A 20,640-nucleotide genomic window follows, 5' to 3' on the forward strand; every position below is an offset into this window, starting at 1 on the left:
ATGAGAGATTCTAAAACTGTTTTTTTCACCTGTGAACAGAATGACAAGAAAGGAGAAAAATACCACTAAATATTCTCTAAAGTTCCTTATAATAATAAATTCTGTTATTTCACTGTCCTGGATTACTGATTAATCCAATAACAAAATCAGTGGTTTGACATAATAAATAAATATTACTTAAAAAATACAGTGCCTCCTAAATTGCTGCTTCAAAATAACTTGGTAACTCTTCAGAATCTACTTCTAAAGATCTCTTGGGGCCAGTGTTGTGGCATGACATGCTAGGCTGCCGCCTACAATGCCAGCATCCTATAATGGGTGCCTGTTCGAGTCCCAGCTGCTCCACTTCCATTCCAGCTACATGCTGGTGCACCTAGGAAAGCTGATGAGGATGGCCCAAGTGTTTGGGCCTCTGCACCAATGTGGGAGACGCACAAGGAGCTCCTGGCTTCAGCCTGGCCAAGCCCTGGTCATCGCAGCCATTTGGGGAGTGAACCAGTGATGGCAGATTCTCTCTCTCTCTTTCTCCCACCCCCACCATGTCTCTATAACTCCACCTTTGGATAAATAAATCTTAAAAAAAGGAAAATAAAAAGCTCTTAAAAATATCAAAATTGAAGCAAACATTGATAAATGTGTGACATTATTCTTTAAACACATAAAACAGGGCAACAATGTGTTTAAAGTCTCATCTGGGAGCTGGCATAGTGGTGAAGCAGGAAAAATGGCCACCTGTGATGCTCCAGTATCCCATACAAGCACATGAGTCTCAGCTGTTCCACTTCCAACCCAGCTCCCTGCTAACACCTCGGAAAGCACTGGAAGATGGTCTAAGTACCTGGGTCCCTGCCATCAATATGGGAGACCCAGCTGGAACTCCAGGCTCCTGGCTTCAGCCTAGCCCATCCCAGTCATTGCAGCCATTTGGGAAGTGATGAGCAGATGGAAGATCCTTTCTCCTTCTTGCTATCTCTCCTTCCCTTCCTCCCTCTCGCTCTGTCCTCTAACTCTGCCTTTCAAATAAATAAATCTTCTTAAAAACAAGACAAAAAAAAAAAGTTTAATCGGTCTAATATCACAAAACATGGAAATTCTTTACATAAAGAATGAAATAACTAAACAAATGTAAATTAAAACAAAAGTGGAAAAATACTTAGTAATTTGAAAATGTAACTTCTATTAATGTAACTTTTTTTTTTTTTTTTTGACAAGGCAGAGTGGACAGTGAGAGAGAGAGACAGAGAGAAAGGTCTTCCTTTGCCGTTGGTTCACCCTCCAATGGCCACTACGGCTGGGGCGCTGCGGCCAGCACACCGCGCTGATCCGAAGCCAGGAGCCAGGTGCTTCTCCTGGTCTCACATGCGGGTGCAGGGCCCAAGGACCTGGGCCATCCTCCACTGCACTCCCTGGCCACAGCAGAGAGCTGGCCTGGAAGAGGAGCGACAGGGACAGAATCCGGTGCCCTGACCAGGACTAGAACCCATGTGCTGGCGCCGCTAGGTGGAGGATTAGCCTATTGAGCCGCGGCGCCGGCCTAATGTAACTTCTATTAATGAAAGGTTTTCACTCATGATGACTAAGTCTCCATGTTTTTATTTTCATGAATCATAAACAGAGCTGGGCCATATAGTAAAAAGGGAAATGTAGGGAAACCTAACTGGCCTGAATTTTTCCTCACTGTTTTCATATTCTAAAATGAAGCAGAGGGGCCTGCGCCGTGGCTCACTTGGTTAATCCTCCGCCTGCGGCACCGGCATCCCATATGGGCGCCAGATTCTAGTGCTGGTTGCTCCTCTTCCAGTCCAGCTCTCTGCTGTGGCCCAGGAAGGCAATGGAGGATGGCCCAAGTGCTTGGGCGCCTGCACCCGCGTGGGAGACCAAGAGGAAGCACCTGGCTCCTGGCTTTGGATCGGTGCAGTGCCGGCCGTTGCGGCCATCTGGGGAGTGAACCAGCGGATGGAAGACCTCTCTCTCTCTCTGCCTCTCCTTCTCTATGTAACTCTTTCAAATAAATAAATAAAATTTATATATATATATAAAAATGTGTGTATATTTATATGTGTGTGTGTGTGTGTGTATATATATAAAACAAAACAAACCACAGTATAGGAATATCTACTACATACAGGGTATTGCTCAGTGCTGAGGAAACACAAACAACTCCCCAGTGAAGTCTATTCTAGGAAAGAAATGCAATACAAAAAATCAAAGTATGGTCAAAAGTTGATCTGGAAGGCTGGCATTGTGACAAATTAGTAAAGCCACCATCTGCAATGCCAGGAACCTATGTCGGAACCAGTTCATGTCCCAGCTGCTCCACTTCCAATCCAGCTTCCTGCTAAGGTCCTGAGAAAAGCAGTAGAAGATAACCCAAGTGTTTGAGCCTCTGCCACCCACGTGGGAGACCTGGAGGAAGTTCCAGACTCCTGGCTTTGGCCTGGCTCAGACCTGGAATTGCTGCCATCTGGAGAATGAACCAGCAGATGGAAGATCTATCTCTCCTTCTCTCTGCAACTCTGAACTTCAAAATAAAATTTCGGAAGTGTTGATCTAGGGGTTGGCACTGTGGCATAGAGGATAAGCCTACGCCTCAGTGCCAGCAGCCCATATGAGTACCAGTTCGAGTCCAGGCTGCTCTTTTTTTTTTTTTTTAAGATTTATTTATTTATTTGAAGGGGAGGTGGTCTTCTGTACACTGGTTCACTCCCCTAATGGCTGAATGGGTGGAGGTGGGTTGATCCAGAGCCAGGAGCTTCCTCTGGGTCTCCTACACGGGTGCAAGGCCTAAGGACCTGGCCATCTTCTACTGCTTTCCCAGGCCATAGCAGAGAGCTGGATCAGAAGTGGAGCAGCCGGGGCCGGCGCCGCGGCTCACTAGGCTAATCCTCCGCCTAGCGGCGCCGGCACACCGGGTTCTAGTCCCGGTCGGGGCTCCGGATTCTGTCCCGGTTGCCCCTCTTCCAGGCCAGCTCTCTGCTGTGGCCAGGGAGTGCAGTGGAGGATGGCCCAGGTGCTTGGGCCCTGCACCCCATGGGAGACCAGGAAAAGCACCTGGCTCCTGGCTCCTGCCATCGGATCAGCGCGGTGCGCCGGCCGCAGCGCGCTGGCCGCGGCGGCCATTGGAGGGTGAACCAACGGCAAAGGAAGACCTTTCTCTCTGTCTCTCTCTCTCACTGTCCACTCTGCCTGTCAAAAAAAAAAAAAAAAAAAGAAGTGGAGCAGCCGGGACTCCAACGGGTGTCCATATGGGATGCTGGCACTGCAGGCGGCAGCTTTATCCTCTATACCACAATGCTGGCCCTTGTTCCATTTCTGATCCAGTTCCCAGATCATGTGCCTGGGAAAGCAGTGGAGGGTGGCCCAAGTCCTTGAGCCCTTGCACCCACATGGGAGACCAGAAAGAAGATCCTGGCTCCTGGTTTTAGCCTGGCCCAGCCCTGGCCACTGCAGCCATTTGAGGGAGCAAACCAGTGGATGGCAGATCGATCGATATCTCTCTCTCTCTCTCTCCTTCTCTCTCTGTATCTGCCTTTCAAATAAAAAAAAAAAATCTTAAAAAAAAAGTGTTGATCTGGGAAGTGTTATGTTTAGTCCAGCAGTTGAAATGCCTGTATTCCACATCAGAGTACCTAGGTTCCACTTCCAACTGGTTCTTAATTTCAGCATCCTGCCAATGCAGACACTTAGAGACAGCAGTGATGGTTCAAGTAATGTCACCCACATGGGAAGCCTGGATTGAGTCCTCACTTCCAGGTTTCAGCTACAGACTAGCAACAATGTAGCCAGGCTATTGCAGGCATTTGGCTAGTGACTCAATAAATGGATTGTTTGTCTCCCTCTCTCTTACCACGACACATTGTAGTCAAACTCTCCACAGTCAAACATAAAGGAAAGAGTATAAAATGTGCAGGAGAGAAATGCCAGATTACTTTCAGAGGATCTCCAATTAGACTCACAGCAGACTTCTCAATCGAAACTCTACAGGCTGGGGAGAATGGCGAGATACAGTACAAGTCTTAAGAGAAAAAAACTGTCAATCCAGAATACTGTATCCTGCAAAGATCTCATTTATGAATGAAGGTCAAATAAAGACCTTCTGTAACAGAAATTCAAAGAACTTGTCACCACTCATCCAGCCTTACAAAAGATGCTTAAGGATGTGCTACACACAGAAACACAGAAACATGGTAATCACTGTGAAAGAAGATAAAAGCAGAAAATCTCCCAGGAAAGGTACAAAGAAAATCCAAAGTAAACAATAAGAGTATTTATGGAAAAATGGCAGAGCCAACTCACGGCTTATCAATAGTCACCTTGAATGTAAATGGCCTCAACTCTCCAGTTAAAGGTACAGACTGGCTGAATGGATCAAAAAACAAAACCCAGGACGGCGCTGTGGAGTAGCGGGTAAAGCCGCTACCTGCAGTGCCAGCATCCCATGTGGGCACCAGTTCGAGTCTCAGCAGCTCCACTTCTGATCCAGCTCTCTGCTGAGGCCTGGGAAGGCAATGGAGGATGGCCCAAATCCTTGGGTCCCTGCCCCCACATGGGAGGCCCAGAAGAAGTTCCTGGCTCCTGGCTCCTGGTTCCTGGCTCCTGGCTCCTGGCTCCTAGCTCCTGGCTCCTGGCTCCTGGCTCCTGGCTTCATATTGGTGCAGCTCCAGCTGTTGCAGCCAGTTGGGAAGTGAACCAGTGGATGGAAGACTCTCTCTCTTCCTCACCTCTGTTTAACTCTGACTTTCAAATAAAAATAAATCTTAAAAAAAAAAAAAGTCTATTTGCTGCCTATAAGAAACACATCTCACCAACAAAGATACACCCAGACTAAAAGCGAAAGGATAGGAAAAGATATTCCATGCTAACAGAAACCAAAAAAGAGCTGGTGTAGCCATTCTAGTATCAGACAACAAAGACTTTAACACAAAAACTGTTAGGACACAAAGAAGCACACTATGTAATAACAGGAAGATGTGACTGTTATAAACATATATGTAACTAATTACAGGGCATGGCAATTTAAAAGAAATATTAATGGATCTAAAGGGAGACATAGACTCCAATACAATAATAATGGGGGACTTCAATACCCAACTTTCAGCAATGGAAAGATCAACCAGACAGATAGTCAACAAGGTAGCAGCAGATTTAATCAACATTACAGACCAAATGGACCTCACAGATATCTACGGAACTTTTCATCCTACAGATGAAGAGTATATGTTCTTCTCATCAGCACATGGAACTTTCTCTAGTATTTACCACGTATCAGACCATAAAGCAAGTCTCAGCAAATTCAAAAAAATCGAAATCATATCATGCATCGTCTCTGACGACAATGCAATGAAGCTGGAAATCAACAACTCAAGATTTTCTAAAATATATGTAAACACATGGAAACTCAATATGGTCCTGAATGAACAGTGGGTCACAGAAGATATCAAAAGAGAAATCAAAAAATTTCTGGAAACAAATGAAGGTGACAATACAACATAACAAAACTTAGGGGATACAGCAAAAGCAGTGTTAACAGGAAAGTTTATAGCAATTGGTGCCTACATCAAGAAATTGGAAAGACACCAAATAAATGAGCTATCAATGCATCTCAAGGACCTAGAAAAACAGCAGCAAACAAAACCCAAAACTAATAAGAGAAAATAAATAATTAAAATTAGAGAAAGAATAAATAAAATTGAAACAAAAAAAGAAAATAATACTAAAGATCAGCGAAATGAAAAGCTGGTTTTTTTGAAAAAATAAAATTGATACACCATAGGCCCAACTAACCAAAAAAAATTAAAAAAGAGGGAGAAGACCAAATTAACAAAATTAGAGAAGAAAAAGGAAATATAACAGACAACACAGACATAAAAAGAATCATCGGAAATTACTACAAAGAGTTGTATGCCAACAAATTGGGAAACCTAGAAGAAATGGACAGATTCCAGGACACAAACAACCTACCTAAATTGAGCCATGAAGACAAAGAAAACCTAAACAGACCAATAACCAAAATGGAAATTCAATCAATAATAAAGAAACTCCCAGCAAAGAAAAGCCCAGGACCAGATAACTTCACTGCTGAATTTTACCAGACATTTAAAGCAGAAATTACTCCAATTCATTTCAAGTTATTTAAAACTATTGAAATGGAGGGAATCCTTCCAAACTCCTTCTGTGAAACCAGCATCACCGTAATTCCTATACCTGAAAAAGATACCAGAGAAAGAGAACTACAGACCAATTTCCCTGATGAACACAGATGTGAAAATCCTCAATGAAACACTAGCTAATCGAATCCAACAACACATCAGAAAGATCATTCACCCAGACCAAATGGGATTTATCCCCAGGTATGCAGGGATGGTTCAACATTCACAAACTTACAAATGTGATACATCACATTAACAAACTGAAGAACGAAACTGTATGATGTAAAGAAAGCATCTGATAAAATACAACACCCTTTCATGATAAAAACTTTAAGCAAATTGGGTAGAGAAGGAACATTCCTCAACACAATCAAGGCAATTTATGACAAACCCATGGCCAGTGTCCTACTGAATGGGCAAAAGCTGGAAGCATTCCCACTGAGATCCAGAACCAGACAAGGATGTCCACTCTCACCCCTGCTATTCAATATCATCCTGGAAGTTTTAGCCAAAGCCATTAGGCAAGAAAAAGAAACCAAAGGGATACAATTGGGAAGGAGGAAATCAAACTATCCCTATTTACAGATGACTTGATTCTATATAGAGAGGAATCAAAAGACCCCACCAAGAGACTACTGGAACTCATAGAAGAGTTTGGTAAAGTAGTAGGATATAAAATCAACACACAAAAATCAATAGTCTTTGTACACACAGATATCGCCATGGCTGAGAAAGAACTACTAAGATCACACCCATCCACAATAGCTACAAAAAAAAAATCAAATACCTTGGAATAAATTTAACCAAGGATGTCAAAGATATCTACAATGAGAATTACAAAGCATTAAATAAAGAAACAGAAGACACACACAAAAAAAAAAAAAAAAGTGGAAAAATCTTCCATGTTCATGGATTGGAAGAATCAATATCATCAAAATGTCCATACTACTGAAAGCAATTTACAGATTCAATGCGATACCAATCAAAATACCAAGGACATTCTTCTCAGATCTAGAAAAAAATGATTTTTTTAAAGATTTATTCATTTGAAAGAGTTACACAGAGAGAGAAGGAGAAGCCGAGAGAGAGGGAGAGGTCTTCCATCCACTGGTTCACTCACCGGTTGGCCACAATGGCCAGAACTGCGCCAAGCCGAAGCCTGGAGCCAGGAGCTTCCTCCAGGTCTTCCTACGTGGGTGGAAAGACCCCAGGACTTGGGCCACCTTCTACTGCTTTCTCAGGCCTAGCGGAGAGCTGGATCGGAAGTGGAGCAGCCAGGGCTTGAACCAGCACCCATGTGGGATGCTGGCACTACAGGCAACGGCTTTGCCCTCTACACCACAGCACTGACCCCCAAAAAACATGTTTAAATTCATAAGGAAACACAAGAGAACCCAAATAGCTGAAGCAATTTTATGCAACACAAAGCCGGAGGCATTACAATATCAGATTTCAAGACATACTACAGGGCAGTTGTAATCAAAACAGCCTGGTACTGGTACAAAAAACAGATGGATAGACCAGTGGAACAAAACAGAAACTCCAGAAATCAACCCATGCATCTATAACCATCTTATCTTTGACAAAGGAGCTAAAATCAATCTCTGGAGCAAGGACAGTCTCTTCCACAAATGGTGCTGGGAAAACTGGATCTCCACATGCAGAAGCATAAATCAAGATGCCTTCCTTACACCTTACACAAAAATCCACTCAAAATGGATTAAAGACCTGAACCTATGACACAATACCATCAAATTATTAGAGAATAGTGGGGAAACCCTGCAAGACCTTGGCATAGGCAGAGTTCTTGGAAAAGACCCCAAAGGCACAGGCAAAGACAAATTTACAAATGGGATTACATCAAATTGAGAAGCTTCTGCAAAGTGAAGAGGCAACTGACAGAATGGGAGAAATTATTTGTAAACTATGCAACTGATAAAGGATGAATAACCACAATATATAAAGAGCTCAAGAAACTCAAAAAACAACAAAACAAACAATCCAGTTAAGAATTGGTCACAGGATTGGGGCCAGCATTGTGGCATAGCGGGTAAAGCTGCTGCCTGCCTTGCCAGCATCCCATGAGGGTGCCGGTTTGAGTCCTGGCTGCTCCACTTCCGATCCAGTTCTCTGCAATGACCTGGGAAAGCAGTAGAAGAGGGCCCAAATCCTTGGGCCCCTGCACCCATGTGGGAGACCTGGAAGAAGCTCCTGGCTTTGGATCAGCACAGCTCTGGCCGTTGCAGCCAATTGGGAAGTGAACCAGTGGATGGAAGAACTCTCTCTCTCTCTGCCTCTCCTTCTCTATGTAACTCTTTCAAATAAATAAATAAATCTTTTTAAAAAATGGTCACAGGACTTAAACAGGCATTTTTCAAAAGAGAAAATCCAAACTGCCAAAACAGACCCATGAAAAAGTCCTCAGGATCACTAGCCTTCAGGGAAATGTAAATCAAAACCACAATGAGGTTTCACCTCACCCCAGTTAGCATGGCTTTCACACAGAAATCAACAAACAACAAATGCTGGTTAGGATGTTGGGGAAAAGGTACCCTAATCCACCGTTGGTTGGAATGTAAACTGGTACAGCCACTGTGGAAGACAGCATGGAGATACCTCAGAAATCTGAATACAGACCTACCATATGACCCACCATTCACGCATAGCAATTTACCCAAGTGAAATGAAATCAGCATAGGAAAGAGTTAACCCCCATGTTTACTGCAGCTCAATTCACAATAGCTAAGATTTGGAATCAAGCCAAATGCCCATCAACTGAAGTTTGGATAAAGAAATTATGGGATATATATGCCCTAGAATACTATACAATGGTAAAAAAAAAAAAAAAAAATCCTAATGTTTGCAACAAATTGGATGAAATTGGAAAAAATCATACTTAGCGAAATAAGCCAGTCCCAAAAGTACAAATACCATATGTTTTCCCTGATCCATGATAACTAACAGAGCACCTAAAAGGTAAGTGAAATTGATACTTTGAGATGCAATGACTTTGAACAGCCTTTTGTCTCAACTGTTGAGGAACAATTTTATTTTTCATACAATTTGTTGAACTCTTTACTTAGTACAAAGTTCATTATATATGTATTAAAGTTAATTGAAAAATAGATCTTAGTAAAAAATAAGAATGGGAATAGGAGAGGGAGGAACAAGAGGGGTGGCAGTGTGGGTGGGAGGGTAGGTACAGTGGGAAGAATCGCTATATTCCTAAAGTTATATTTATGAATACCATGAAATTTGTATTCCTTAAATTAAAGGTTTCTGGGAAAAAAAAAAAAACAACTTCTGAGGAACAGAGTACCAGTCCACTGGTGCTGATGTTATGAAGGGTGACGCTGAGGCTAGTTCTGTGAACACTGGAAAAACAAACTAGATACAACTGCTCTGTAGAAAAAAACACCTACTATTGTTTAAGTGGAGGACATCCACTAAGGTGGTGGGTATAGTGACAGGAAGCTCACAGGAAAAAAAAAAAGAAAAGAGTTTGCATTCTTTTTCCTCCTCCTCTGTGCAGCCTCTCCCTAGCACCACCTACCTGTGATACCTAAGTGAGCAGCTAGCAAGGCAGAAATGGGATTTAGTCTTTTTTTTTTTTTTTTTTTTTTTTTTTGACAGGCAGAGTGGACAGTGGGAGAGAGAGACAGAGAGAAAGGTCTTCCTTTGCCGTTGGGTCACCCTCCAATGGCTGCCATGGCTGGCGCGCTGTGGCCAGCGCACCGTGCTGATCCAATGGCAGGAGCCAGGTGCTTCTCCTGGTCTCCCATGGGGTGCAGGGCCCAAGGACTTGGGCCATCCTCCATTGCCTTCCCAGGCCACAGCAGAGAGCTGGACTGAAAGAGGGGCAACCAGGACAGAATCTGGCGCCCTGACCGGGACTAGAACCCGGTGTGCCGGTGCCGCAAGGCGGAGGATTAGCCTATTGAGCTGCGGTGCCGGCGGGATTTAGTCTTACAACCAGAATCACAAAGTAAAGAACAGAAAGGTGTGTTTGGAGCTATAAGGCAACAGCTTAATAACTGAAATAATCCCTCAAGTTTGGAGAATTACAGATGAGAAGACTAAGGCACAGAGTAGCACTAACTACTTGGCTAACATATATCCAAAGTTCCAAAGAGCTGTTAAATGAAAAGGGTGACAGTGCTGAGAGAAGTATAGACTTTTAGACTGTTCATGCTGCTCTTACCTTTTTTTTTTTTTTTAAAGATTGACTCAGTTATTCTGAAAGTCAGAGTTACTGGGAGAGGCAGAGACAGAAGAGAGATAAACATCTTCCATCCTGGTTCAATCCCCAGGTAGCTTCAACAGTCAGTGTGGGCCAGGCTAAAGCCAGGAACCAGGAGCTTATTCCACATGGGGGGTCTGAACACTTGGGTCACCCTCCAGTGCTTTTACCATGCCACTAGCAGAGAGACTGATGGGAAGTAGAGCAGCCAGGACACAAACTGGTGCCTATGTGGGATGCAGCTTTACCCACTAAACCATAATGCCAGCAGCCCCTGACCTGTTATTTTATACCTTAAAATTTTAGTTCTTGGGGGAAAAAATTTAGTTCTTTTATTATTTGAAAGGCATAGAGATACAGACAGAGACAGCTCTCCATCCACTAGTTCACTCCCCAATGTCTAACAACAGCCAAGGCTGGGCCAGGCTGAATCCAGATCTCCCAAGTAGATGGCAGAGACCAAAATACCTGAGCTATCACTGCTGCCACCCAGGGTACACATTATTAGGAAGCTGGAACTGGAATCAGAGACTGGACTCTGATACAGTATGTGGGAGTCCCAAGTAGCAGCTTAAGTGCTACACTAAATACCCACCCCCTATTTTAAATTATATGCTAATTCTGGTAATTTCTTCAGAGTCCTGATAAGCTTTTGGCAGAAGCCAAGTGTGAATATTAAAATTATTTGTCATCATTTAGCAAAGATGTAGTCAATCCTCATCAGATGTAAGAGTTACATTCTATAATGTTGCTGCAAACAAACTGGTGAACCTGAACCACCACTCACAGAAATATGTATGTGTGTGTGTGTGTGTGTGTGTGTGTGTGTAGATTATAATCTTAAATACTATATATAATTCATCCCAGTATATTTTATTTTATTTTATAAAAGAGAGAAGGGGCCAGCACTGTGGCATAGCAGGTAAACCCACCCCCTGTGACACCAGCATCCCATGTGGGTGCCGGTTTGAGTCCCAGTTGCTCCACTTCCGATGCAGCTCCCTGCTGAATGGCCTGGATAAAGCAGTGGAAGATGGCCCAAGTGCCTGAGCCCCTGCCACCCACATAGCAGACCCAGGAGAAACTCCCGGCTCCTGGCTTCAGTCTGGCCCGGCCCCAGGCATTGCAGCCATCTGGGGAATGAACCAGTGGACAGAAGATCTCCCTGTGTCTCTCCCTTCCTCTCTCTGTAACTCTTTCAAATAATAAATCCTCTTAAAAAGAGAGAAAGAAATGAAGTTATTTGCCTGAGGCTACCCCTATAACAGATGACAGAGTAGGGGTTCAAATGCTCTCTATCTGGCCCCAGAGTCAAAGGTCTGTGCACTACACTTTACTGTTATCTTTTGTGTACATCCTCTGCTCATCTCTGTACGAGAGCTGAAATAACAAAGCAGAGGATCATTTTTCAACCTGAGCTGGGAATGTGTTTCCAGGGGATGCTATGGTTTAAATGTCCCCTCCAAAACTCACACTGAAATATAATTGCAGGGCCGGCACTATGGTGCAGTGGGTTAACTCCCTGGCCTGAAGCACCAGCATCCCATATGGCTGCCAGTTTGACAGCCAGCCACTCCTCTTCCGATCCAGCTCTCTGCTATGGCCTGGGAAAGCAGTAGACGACAGCCCAAGTTCTTGGGCCCCTGCACCCGCATGGAAGACCCAGAAAGAAGCTCCTGGCTACTGGCTTTGGATCAGCACAGCTCCAGCCGTTGTGGCCAACTGGGGAGTGAACCAGCGGATGGAAGACCTTTCTCTCTCTCTCTCTCTCTGCCTCTCCTCTGTGTAACTCTGACTTTCAAATAAATAAATAAATCTTTAAAGAAAAAGAAATTTAATTGCCATTTTAACAGTATTAAGAAGTAGACCAGGGACGGCACTGTGACGTAGCAGGTAAAGCTGCCGCCTGCAGCACCGGTTTAGAGTCCTGGCTGCTCCACTTCTGATCCAGCTCTCTGCTGTGGCCTGGAAAAACACTGGAAGATGGCCCAAGTCTTTAGGCCCCTGAATCTGTGTGGGAGATCTGGAAGAAGCTCCTGGCTTCTGATCAGCGCAGCTCCAGCCATTGTGGCCAGCTGGGGAGTGAACCAGAGGATGGAAGACCTCTCTCCTTCTCTCTTTGCCTCTGCCTCTCTGTAACTCTTTTAAAATAAGTATGACTTTTTTCTTTTAAAAGGTTATTTATTTGAAAGGCAAAGTTACAGAGAGAAAAACATAAAGCTAGAGAGCAATATCTTCATCTGCTGGTTCACTCCCTAAATGGCCAGAGCTGGGCCAATCTGAAGCCAGGAGCCAGGTCTCCTCCATGGATGCAGGGGCCCAAGCACCTGGGTTAATCTTCTGCTGTTTTCCCAGGTGTGTTAGCAGGGAGATGGCTTGGAAGTGGAGCAGCTGGGACACAAACAGGTACCCCAGGTGGCAGCTATACCCACTGTGCCACAGAGCTGCCCCAAGAAGCAGGACATTTAAGAGGTGATTAGGCCATGAGGGCCCCACCCAGATGGGTGGGATTGGTGCCATTCTAAAAGGACAAGTTCAACTCCCTCTCTTACCCTTTCACCAATGGGATGATGCCGCAAGAACGCCCTCACTAGATGACAGTTCCTTGTAGGGACTTCTCAGCCTCCAAGAGTGAGAAAATACATTTCTGTTCTTAATAAATCACCCAGACTGTGGTATTCTGTTACAACCACACAAACTGGCAAGGAACTCAAATTTTTATAGTTTTGCATAATTACAATATAAGTGCTACAATTGCAGAGTTTGGGGTCACAAGTAAGTTTTCACAAGCAGACAAATTAGCAGACACAGAGTTCATGGACAATGAAGATCAACTGTATGTTCTTGCCATAACTTCTTCAAAATAAATTTAGAAATCATTTTCTGAAAAGAATTCTTGGGGCCAGTATGGCAGTTAAGCTGCCACCTGCAATGCAGGCATCCCATTAGGGTGTCAATTTGTGTACCAGCCACTCCACTTCCAATGCAGCTCCCTGTTAATGGCCTTGGAAAAGCAGTGGAAGATGATCCTAGCATTTGGGTCCCTTAACTCAGGAGGGAGACCTGAATGATGCACTTGGCTCCAGCCTGGCCAGTCCTGGCAATTCTGGTCATCTGGGGAGTGAACCAGCTGACAGAAGGTACCTCTGTTTCTCCCTCTCTCTCTGTAATTCTTTCAAATAAATGAATTTTTAAAAACTTATTATAGAGAAATGCAAGTCAAAACATCAACGAAATACCATCTCATGCCTCTTAGGATAGACTTCTACCCCCCTCAAAAAAAAAAAAAAAAAAAAAAACAGAAAAGTGCTGGCAAAGATAGAGAGAAATTAGAATCTTTGTGGATGTACATACAATGGAATATCATTCAGCCTCAAAAAGCAAGAAAATTCTGACACATGATACAACATAGATGAACTTTGAATACATTACACTAAGTGAAATAAGACAGGCACAAAATGTTAACTACTGCTCTTTCCCTGCTGCCACCAAGTCACCCCAAGTGCATTCGAGATTCACTTTCACCTGTAACCCACCGGCATAGCAGAGGAAGGTATTGCTGCTGGAGGTGTAACAGACGTTAACACTGCTTTTACAATAACTGCTAAAGACCTCCCTCATCCATGATGGCCTAGCTTGTGGAATTCGTGAAGCTGCCAAAGCCTTAGACAAGCACCAAGCCCATTTTGTGTGCTTGCACCTAACTGTGATGAGTCCTGTGTATCTCAAGCTGGTGGAGGCCCTTTGTGCTGAACACCAAATCAACCTCATTAAGGTTGATGACAACAAGAAACTTGGGGAATGGGTAGGCTTCTGTAAAACCCACTCTATAAAACTCCATGAAGTGGCTGGTTGCAGCTGTGCAGTGGTTAAGGACTATGGCAAAAAAACTCAAGCCAAGGATGTCAACAAAGAGTACTTCAAATGCAAGAAATGAACAAAAAAATTTTTTTTGGCTCACTTTCAAAAAACAAAAAAGGTTAAATGTTAAATACTGTACGATTCAATTTATATGATGTACTTAATAAAAAATCTTTAGGAGTTGGGGCGGGCACTATGGCAAAGCAAGTAAAGCCACTAAGGATGCCAGTTTGTGTCTCAGATGCTTCACTTTTGATTCAGCTCCCTGCTAATGGCCTGGAAAAAGCAGTACAAGAAAGCCCAAGTGTTTGGGCCCTTGCCAACCACATAGGAGATCCAGATGAAGCTCCTGGCTCCAGGCTTCAGCCTGGCCCAGTGCTGGACATTGCAGCCACCTGGGGAGTGAACCAGCAGATAGAAGATCTCTCTGTAAATCTTTCAAAATAAATCAATCTTTTAAAGATTGATTTATTTATTTGAAAGTCAGAGTTATACAGAGAGAAGAGAGGCAGAGAGAGAGAGAGAGATTCTCATCCGCTGGTTCACTCCCCAATTGAGTGACTATAATATCACTAAACTGTACTGTACAATTAAAATATTCAAGAAGGTGGGTTTTATGTATATTTTACCACAATAAAAAAAACACTTGGGGAAAAAAATAAATCTATATAAACTTTCCAGAGTAATTTCACAGTAAATATTAATAACTAACCGTTTGTTTTACCCTAATAATTTTCCTTCTAGAAATTTATCCTAAAGAAGCAATAAATGTCAGAGAAACTTATCATGTGCAACTGATTTATGACAGAAGCATTAGACATCTTTCAGAAAATCATGCTGGACAACTGGCATAGAAAAAGACATTGGAACTCTATTTCACACTTTATAATCAATACTCATTTAATTATATACCTAATGTAGAAGGCAATACAATAAAACTTTAAGAAGGGGCTAGTGTTGTGGCATAGCAGGTAAGGGTGCCGCCTGTCAACTCTGATATCTCATATGGGTACCAGTTTGTGTCCTGGCTGCTCCACTTCCAATACTGCTCCCTGCTAATGACCTGGGAAAAGCAGCAAAACATAGTCCAGTGTTTGGACCCCCACACCCATATGGGAGACCTGGATGAACTCCTGGCATTCCTGGCTTCAGCCTGACCCAACACTAGCAGTTGCAGCCATCTGGGGAGTAACCAGTGCATGAAACATTTCTCTGACTTTCAAAATAAATAATTTATTTTAAAAAATACAGGAGGACATCTTCAGCATCTTGGGTAGGGAAGAATTTTTTAAAACTAAAAGCAAGGGACATGTACTTAGCATGGTGACTGGGACATCACCTGGGATGTCCAAATCCCATATCAGAGTATCTGGCTGAAGTCCTGGATCTTCTGCTTCCTTAGCAGAAAGCTACCACACACCCTCAGAAGCAGCACATTATGGTTAAAGAATCTGGGACCCTGCCACCCACATGGGAAACCCACACTGAGTTCTGGGCTCTTGGATTCCATCTGGTCTACCCCTGGCTGTTGTGGGCAATTTGGAAGTGAACTAGCAGATCCAATGTTGGATGCTCACATCTTAACGACTAAGCCAAACACTCACCCCATTTAGTGTATTTCGTTAAAACTGAGATGCTATAAAGACTGAATACAAAGAGAAATGACATTCATTAACTTTGCTCATACTTTTGAGATAATTATATATTAATGAAAGAAGAATAGAAAGGGAAAGAGAGGGAAGACTGATTCAAATACCTTCACTTTGTTAAAGAAACACTCAAATTGCCGGCGCCGCAGCTCAATAGACTAATCCTCTGCCTAGCGGCGCCGGCACACCGGGTTCTAGTCCCGGTCAGGGCGCTGGATTCTGTCCCGGTTGCCCCTCTTCCAGGCCAGCTCTCTGCTGTGGCCAGGGAGTGCAGTGGAGGATGGTCCAAGTACTTGGGCCCTGCACCCACATGGGAGACCAGGATAAGTACCTGGCTTCTGCCATCGGATCAGCGCGGTGCGCCGGCCACAGCACGCCGGCTGTGGCGGCCATTGGAGGGTGAACCAACGGCAAAGGAAGACCTTTCTCTCTGTCTCTCTCTCTCACTGTCCACTCTGCCGGTCAAAAAAAAACACTCAAATTACTATTTCAGCACTAATTTATAGGATCAAGCATGAGCTAGTAAATTGGTAAATTAGAAAAACTATCGCCTTCTCTTCCTCGGCGCTGCCTCCGGAGGTGGCTGCCCTCTCCTCGGCACCATGGCCACCCTCAGACCCCTGGTGAAGCCCAAGATCGTCAAAAAGAGGACCAAGAAGTTCATCCGCCACCAGTCGGACCACTATGTCAAGATTAAGCGTAACTGGCGGAAACCCAGAGGTATTGACAACAGGGTGCAGAGAAGATTCAAGGGCCAGATCTTGATGCCCAACATTGACTATGGGAGCAACAAGAAGACCAAGCACGTGCTGCCCAGCGGCTTCCGGAAGTTCCTGGTCCACAACGTCAAGGAGCTGGAGGTGCTGCTGATGTGCAACAAATCCTACTGTGCAGAGATTGCTCACAACGTCTCCTCCAAGAACCGCAAAGCCATTGTGGAGAAAGCGGCCCAGCTGGCCATCAGGGTCACCAACCCCAACGCCAGGCTGCGCAGTGAAGAAAATGAGTAGGTGGCTCGGGTGCGCATTTTATTTGTGTTTAAATAAAACCTTGAAAACTGGTTAAAAAAAAGAAAAACTATCCATCTTACAAAATAAGCAAGGAACAACTACTGTCTTGACACTCTGATATGCACAATTAGTGCCATATTCTTATAGATAAAAAAAAGCCAGAAGGCTAATAAGAAACACGGGGATATAAAGCAGCAATCTTGGTTTTGATACTTTCTTCTCATAACCTTGATATGAAATTATCTATTTAGAAACTACTTCTGAAAATTACTATTCTCCCTCTCTCTCTCTCTCTCTCTCTCTCTCTCTGCCTCTCCTCTCTCTGTGTAACTCTGACTTTCAAATAAATAAATAAAAATCTTTTTAAAAGGGGGGGGGAGGGGCAGCACTGTGGTATAGGGGATAAAGCTGCCACCTGCAGTGCAGGCATCCCATATGGGTGCCGGTTTGAGTCCCGGCAGCTCCACTTCCAATCCAGCTCTCTGTTATGGCCTGGGGAAGCAGTGGAACATGACCCAAGACCTTGGGTCCCTGCTCCCACATGGGAGACTGGGAGGAGACTCTTGGCTCCTGGCTTCAGATGGGCACAGCTCTGGCCGCTGTGGCCAGTTGGGGAGTGAACCAGCAGATGGAAGATATCTCTTTCTCTCTCTACCTCTCCTCTCTCTGTGTAACCCTTTCAAATAAATAAATAAAAATCTTTAAAAAAATTACTCTTTAGGGGAAAAATTCAGATTAGTCCCTTCCACTAAAGTTTGTTCCGAAATTCCCATCGACCTCAGTTCTCAGTACACAAAAGTAACAAGTAAAAGTAATTAACAAGGAAAGCCTCAACTTCTACCAAAAAGTTTCAAAGTTTGAAATTCTTCCAGAACTATTATAAAAGAGTGCACTAGTATTTCCAATGTCACATTATTCAAAATTGTTCAGGAAGGATTCACCAACATAAGAAAAGTAAAAGAAATCAAATAATTAAAAGAGAAAAAATCTCAAGAGAACAGAAGGAAAAAGAAAAACAAGAGATAAATGGCTAAATGGATAGACATATAAACAAATATAGCAAAATATGACCAACTATAGGTTGTAGGTAGTTATTAAATGTATATTCACTGTTCAAGCTTTTCAGTCTTCCTACAGAATTGAAAATTTTCATAATGAATGCTGGGGGTGGGGAATACACAAGAGTGTTCAATTGGGTTAAGGAATTTCAGGTTTAACAACAAAAGCTTTCCTTCATTCAAACAGTAATTGCAAAATATAATGGGAGAAATGTTTAAAACAGAAAATGAAGAGGTACAATATCAAAGCAAAAATTTAACAAGGTAATATAGAACCTATATATTTTTTATACAAGGAAAAGTTTTAAAACTTTAAAAGACAACTGTGCTTTACTTGTTTGTTTTTATTTGAGAGGCAGAGAGAGAGGGAATCTCCCTCCGTTGGCTTACTCTCCAAATGCATGAACAGCAGGAGGAATTGGGTCATGTTGAAGCCAAGAGCGAGGAACTACTCCAGGTCTCCCACATGCGTGCAAGGACCCAACTACCTGAGCCATCACAGCTCCCTCCCAGGGTGTGCATTAGCAGGAAGCTGGAATCAGGAGCAGAGCCAAGACTCAAATGCAGGTACTCCAATACAGGATGTATCCTAAGCAGCCTTTGAACTTTTGCACCAAATGTCATCCCTTAGAGACAACAGTGTTTTTGTTTTGAAGATTTATTTGGGGGGGGGGGGGAGCAGTGCTGTGGTACAGCAGGTAAAGCCACCATCTGCAGTGCCAGCATCCCATATGGGCACCAGTTTGAGTCCCAGCTGCTCCATTACTGATCCAGCTCTCTGCTATAGCCTAGGAAAGCAGTAGAAAATGGCCCAAACCCTTGGGCCCTTGCACCTGCATGGGAGACCAGGAAGAAGCTCCTGACTCACGGCTTTGGACTGGCCCAGCTCCAGCTGTTGCAGCCAGCTGGGGAGTGAACCAGCGATTGAAGACCTCTCCTTCTCTCTGTGTAACTCTGACTTTCAAATAAAATAAATAAATCTTTTAAAAAAAGATTTGTTTACTTGAAAGGCAAAGTGGCAGAAAGAGAGATAGAGACAAAGATACCTTCCCTCCACTGATTCACTTAACAAAAGGTCCCAGTGGTCAGGGCGGAGCCAGACCAAAGCCAGAACCCGTCTCCCACGTGAGTGGGCAGGGGTGCAAGTACTTGGGTCAACTTCTGCTGCCTCTGCATGTGTATTAGCAGGCAGTTGGATCGGAAGAAGAGCAGACAGGACCTGAAACCGGTGCTCCAAAATAGGATGCTGGCATCACAGGCTGCAGCTTAACTGGCTATGCCACACCTGCCTTGAAAATTGTTTATATTGAGGTTTTGGAGCAAATTAGTGTTTGTTCAATTGCCATAAAATCTGAAGTCCTTCATTTATTTTTAATTCTTGTTTTCTAATAAATTCATTTTCCAGTTCTATAACATCGCTAAGAGTCAGAAAAAATTAAATAAAGAAAAGTAATCTACACAGTGAACATAGGACTCAAATCCTACAAATTGTTAAGGAAAATATAAGTAATCCATTTCTTACTTGGCCAGAGAATTAATGTATGAACCACACAAACATTATACTCAACCACTGATGTTCAACTGGAAGTGATTTTTGTCTTCAGGAGTTATCTAAGGTGGAAGGGTGTTATTGGCATCCAATGAGTGGATGCCAAGGATGCTGCTACACATGCTACAATGCACAAAATAGCTCTCCACAAAAAAAAAAAAAGAATCATAGGATCGGATCCTAAGTGTCCATAGTGCCAAGAATGAGAAATCCTATGCTAAATGAAAAAAGCCACACATGTAAGAATATATACTATGTTTCCCTTTGTAATAGATTTCTAGAAAAGACATAATAATAGAGATAGAATGCAAATCAGAGCAGGATGGTCATCTTGGCTGGGTATGGGAACAGGGGCTGGGTGCAAAATGGGCACAAAAGAAAAAGTATGACTGTGGCGATGGTTGCAATTTATGAAAACTCATAAAATGGAACACACTTAAAATGGGTCAATTTTGTGGCGTATAAATTATATCTCAATAAAGCTATTTTTAAAAGTGGGGCTTACATGGGGATTCCACAAACATCAAAATATCCAATAAACACATAAAAAGGTACTGAACTTCATTTGTCATCAGGAAAATGTAAGTAAATCCACTCAAACTCAACAGAGTGACTAACATAAAACATTAAAGAAAACTAACTGGGGCCGGCACTGTGACACAGAGGCTAGAGCTGCCACCTGAAGTGCTGGCATCCCATATGGGCGCCAGTGCCAGTTCTGGCGACTCCACTTCCCATCCAGCTCTCTGCTATGGCCTGGGAAAGAAGTAGAAGATGGCCCAAGTCCTTGGGCCCCTGCACCCGCGTAGGAAATCCCAAAGAAGCTCCTGGCTCCTGGCTTCAGATCGGTGCAGCTCCAGCCTTTGTGGAAAATTGGGAAGTGAACCAGTGGATGGAATCTCTCTCACTCTCTCCCTGCCTCTCTCTCTCTCCCTGCCTCTCTCTCTCTCCCTGCCTCTCTCTCTCTCCCTGCCTCTCTCTCTCTCCCTGCCTCTCTCTCTCTCCCTCTCTCTCTCCCACCCTGTCTCTCTCTCCCTCTCCCTGTCTCTCTCTCCCTCTCCCTGCCTCTCTCTCTCCCTGCCTCTCTCCCTCTGTCTCCCTGCCTCTCTCCCTCTCTCTCCCTG

At 43.7% G+C, this 20,640-nt stretch overlaps 2 protein-coding genes and 1 pseudogene across 3 annotated transcripts in view; 2 read left to right on the forward strand and 1 right to left on the reverse strand.

Moving 5' to 3' along the window:
- The window catches only part of SLK (STE20 like kinase), an 86,166-nt gene that overhangs the window by 53,512 nt on the left and 12,014 nt on the right, over positions 1-20,640 (reverse strand). The window lies entirely within an intron of this gene.
- Positions 13,213-14,326, forward strand: LOC108178438 (small ribosomal subunit protein eS12-like; annotated as a pseudogene).
- Positions 15,092-16,976, forward strand: LOC100348017 (large ribosomal subunit protein eL32). The gene has a single exon (XM_070057274.1). The coding sequence runs from the start codon at positions 16,502-16,504 to the stop codon at positions 16,907-16,909; it is 408 nt and encodes a 135-aa protein (XP_069913375.1). The 5' UTR covers positions 15,092-16,501; the 3' UTR covers positions 16,910-16,976.

This window comes from Oryctolagus cuniculus, chromosome 15 (assembly GCF_964237555.1).
Source record: "Oryctolagus cuniculus chromosome 15, mOryCun1.1, whole genome shotgun sequence".
Classification (NCBI taxonomy): domain Eukaryota; kingdom Metazoa; phylum Chordata; class Mammalia; order Lagomorpha; family Leporidae; genus Oryctolagus; species Oryctolagus cuniculus.

Excerpts from the sequence above, each read along its gene's own strand:
- LOC100348017 (XM_070057274.1), top strand. The coding sequence starts at position 16,502 with ATGGCCACCCTCAGACCCCTGGTGAAGCCCAAGATCGTCAAAAAGAGG.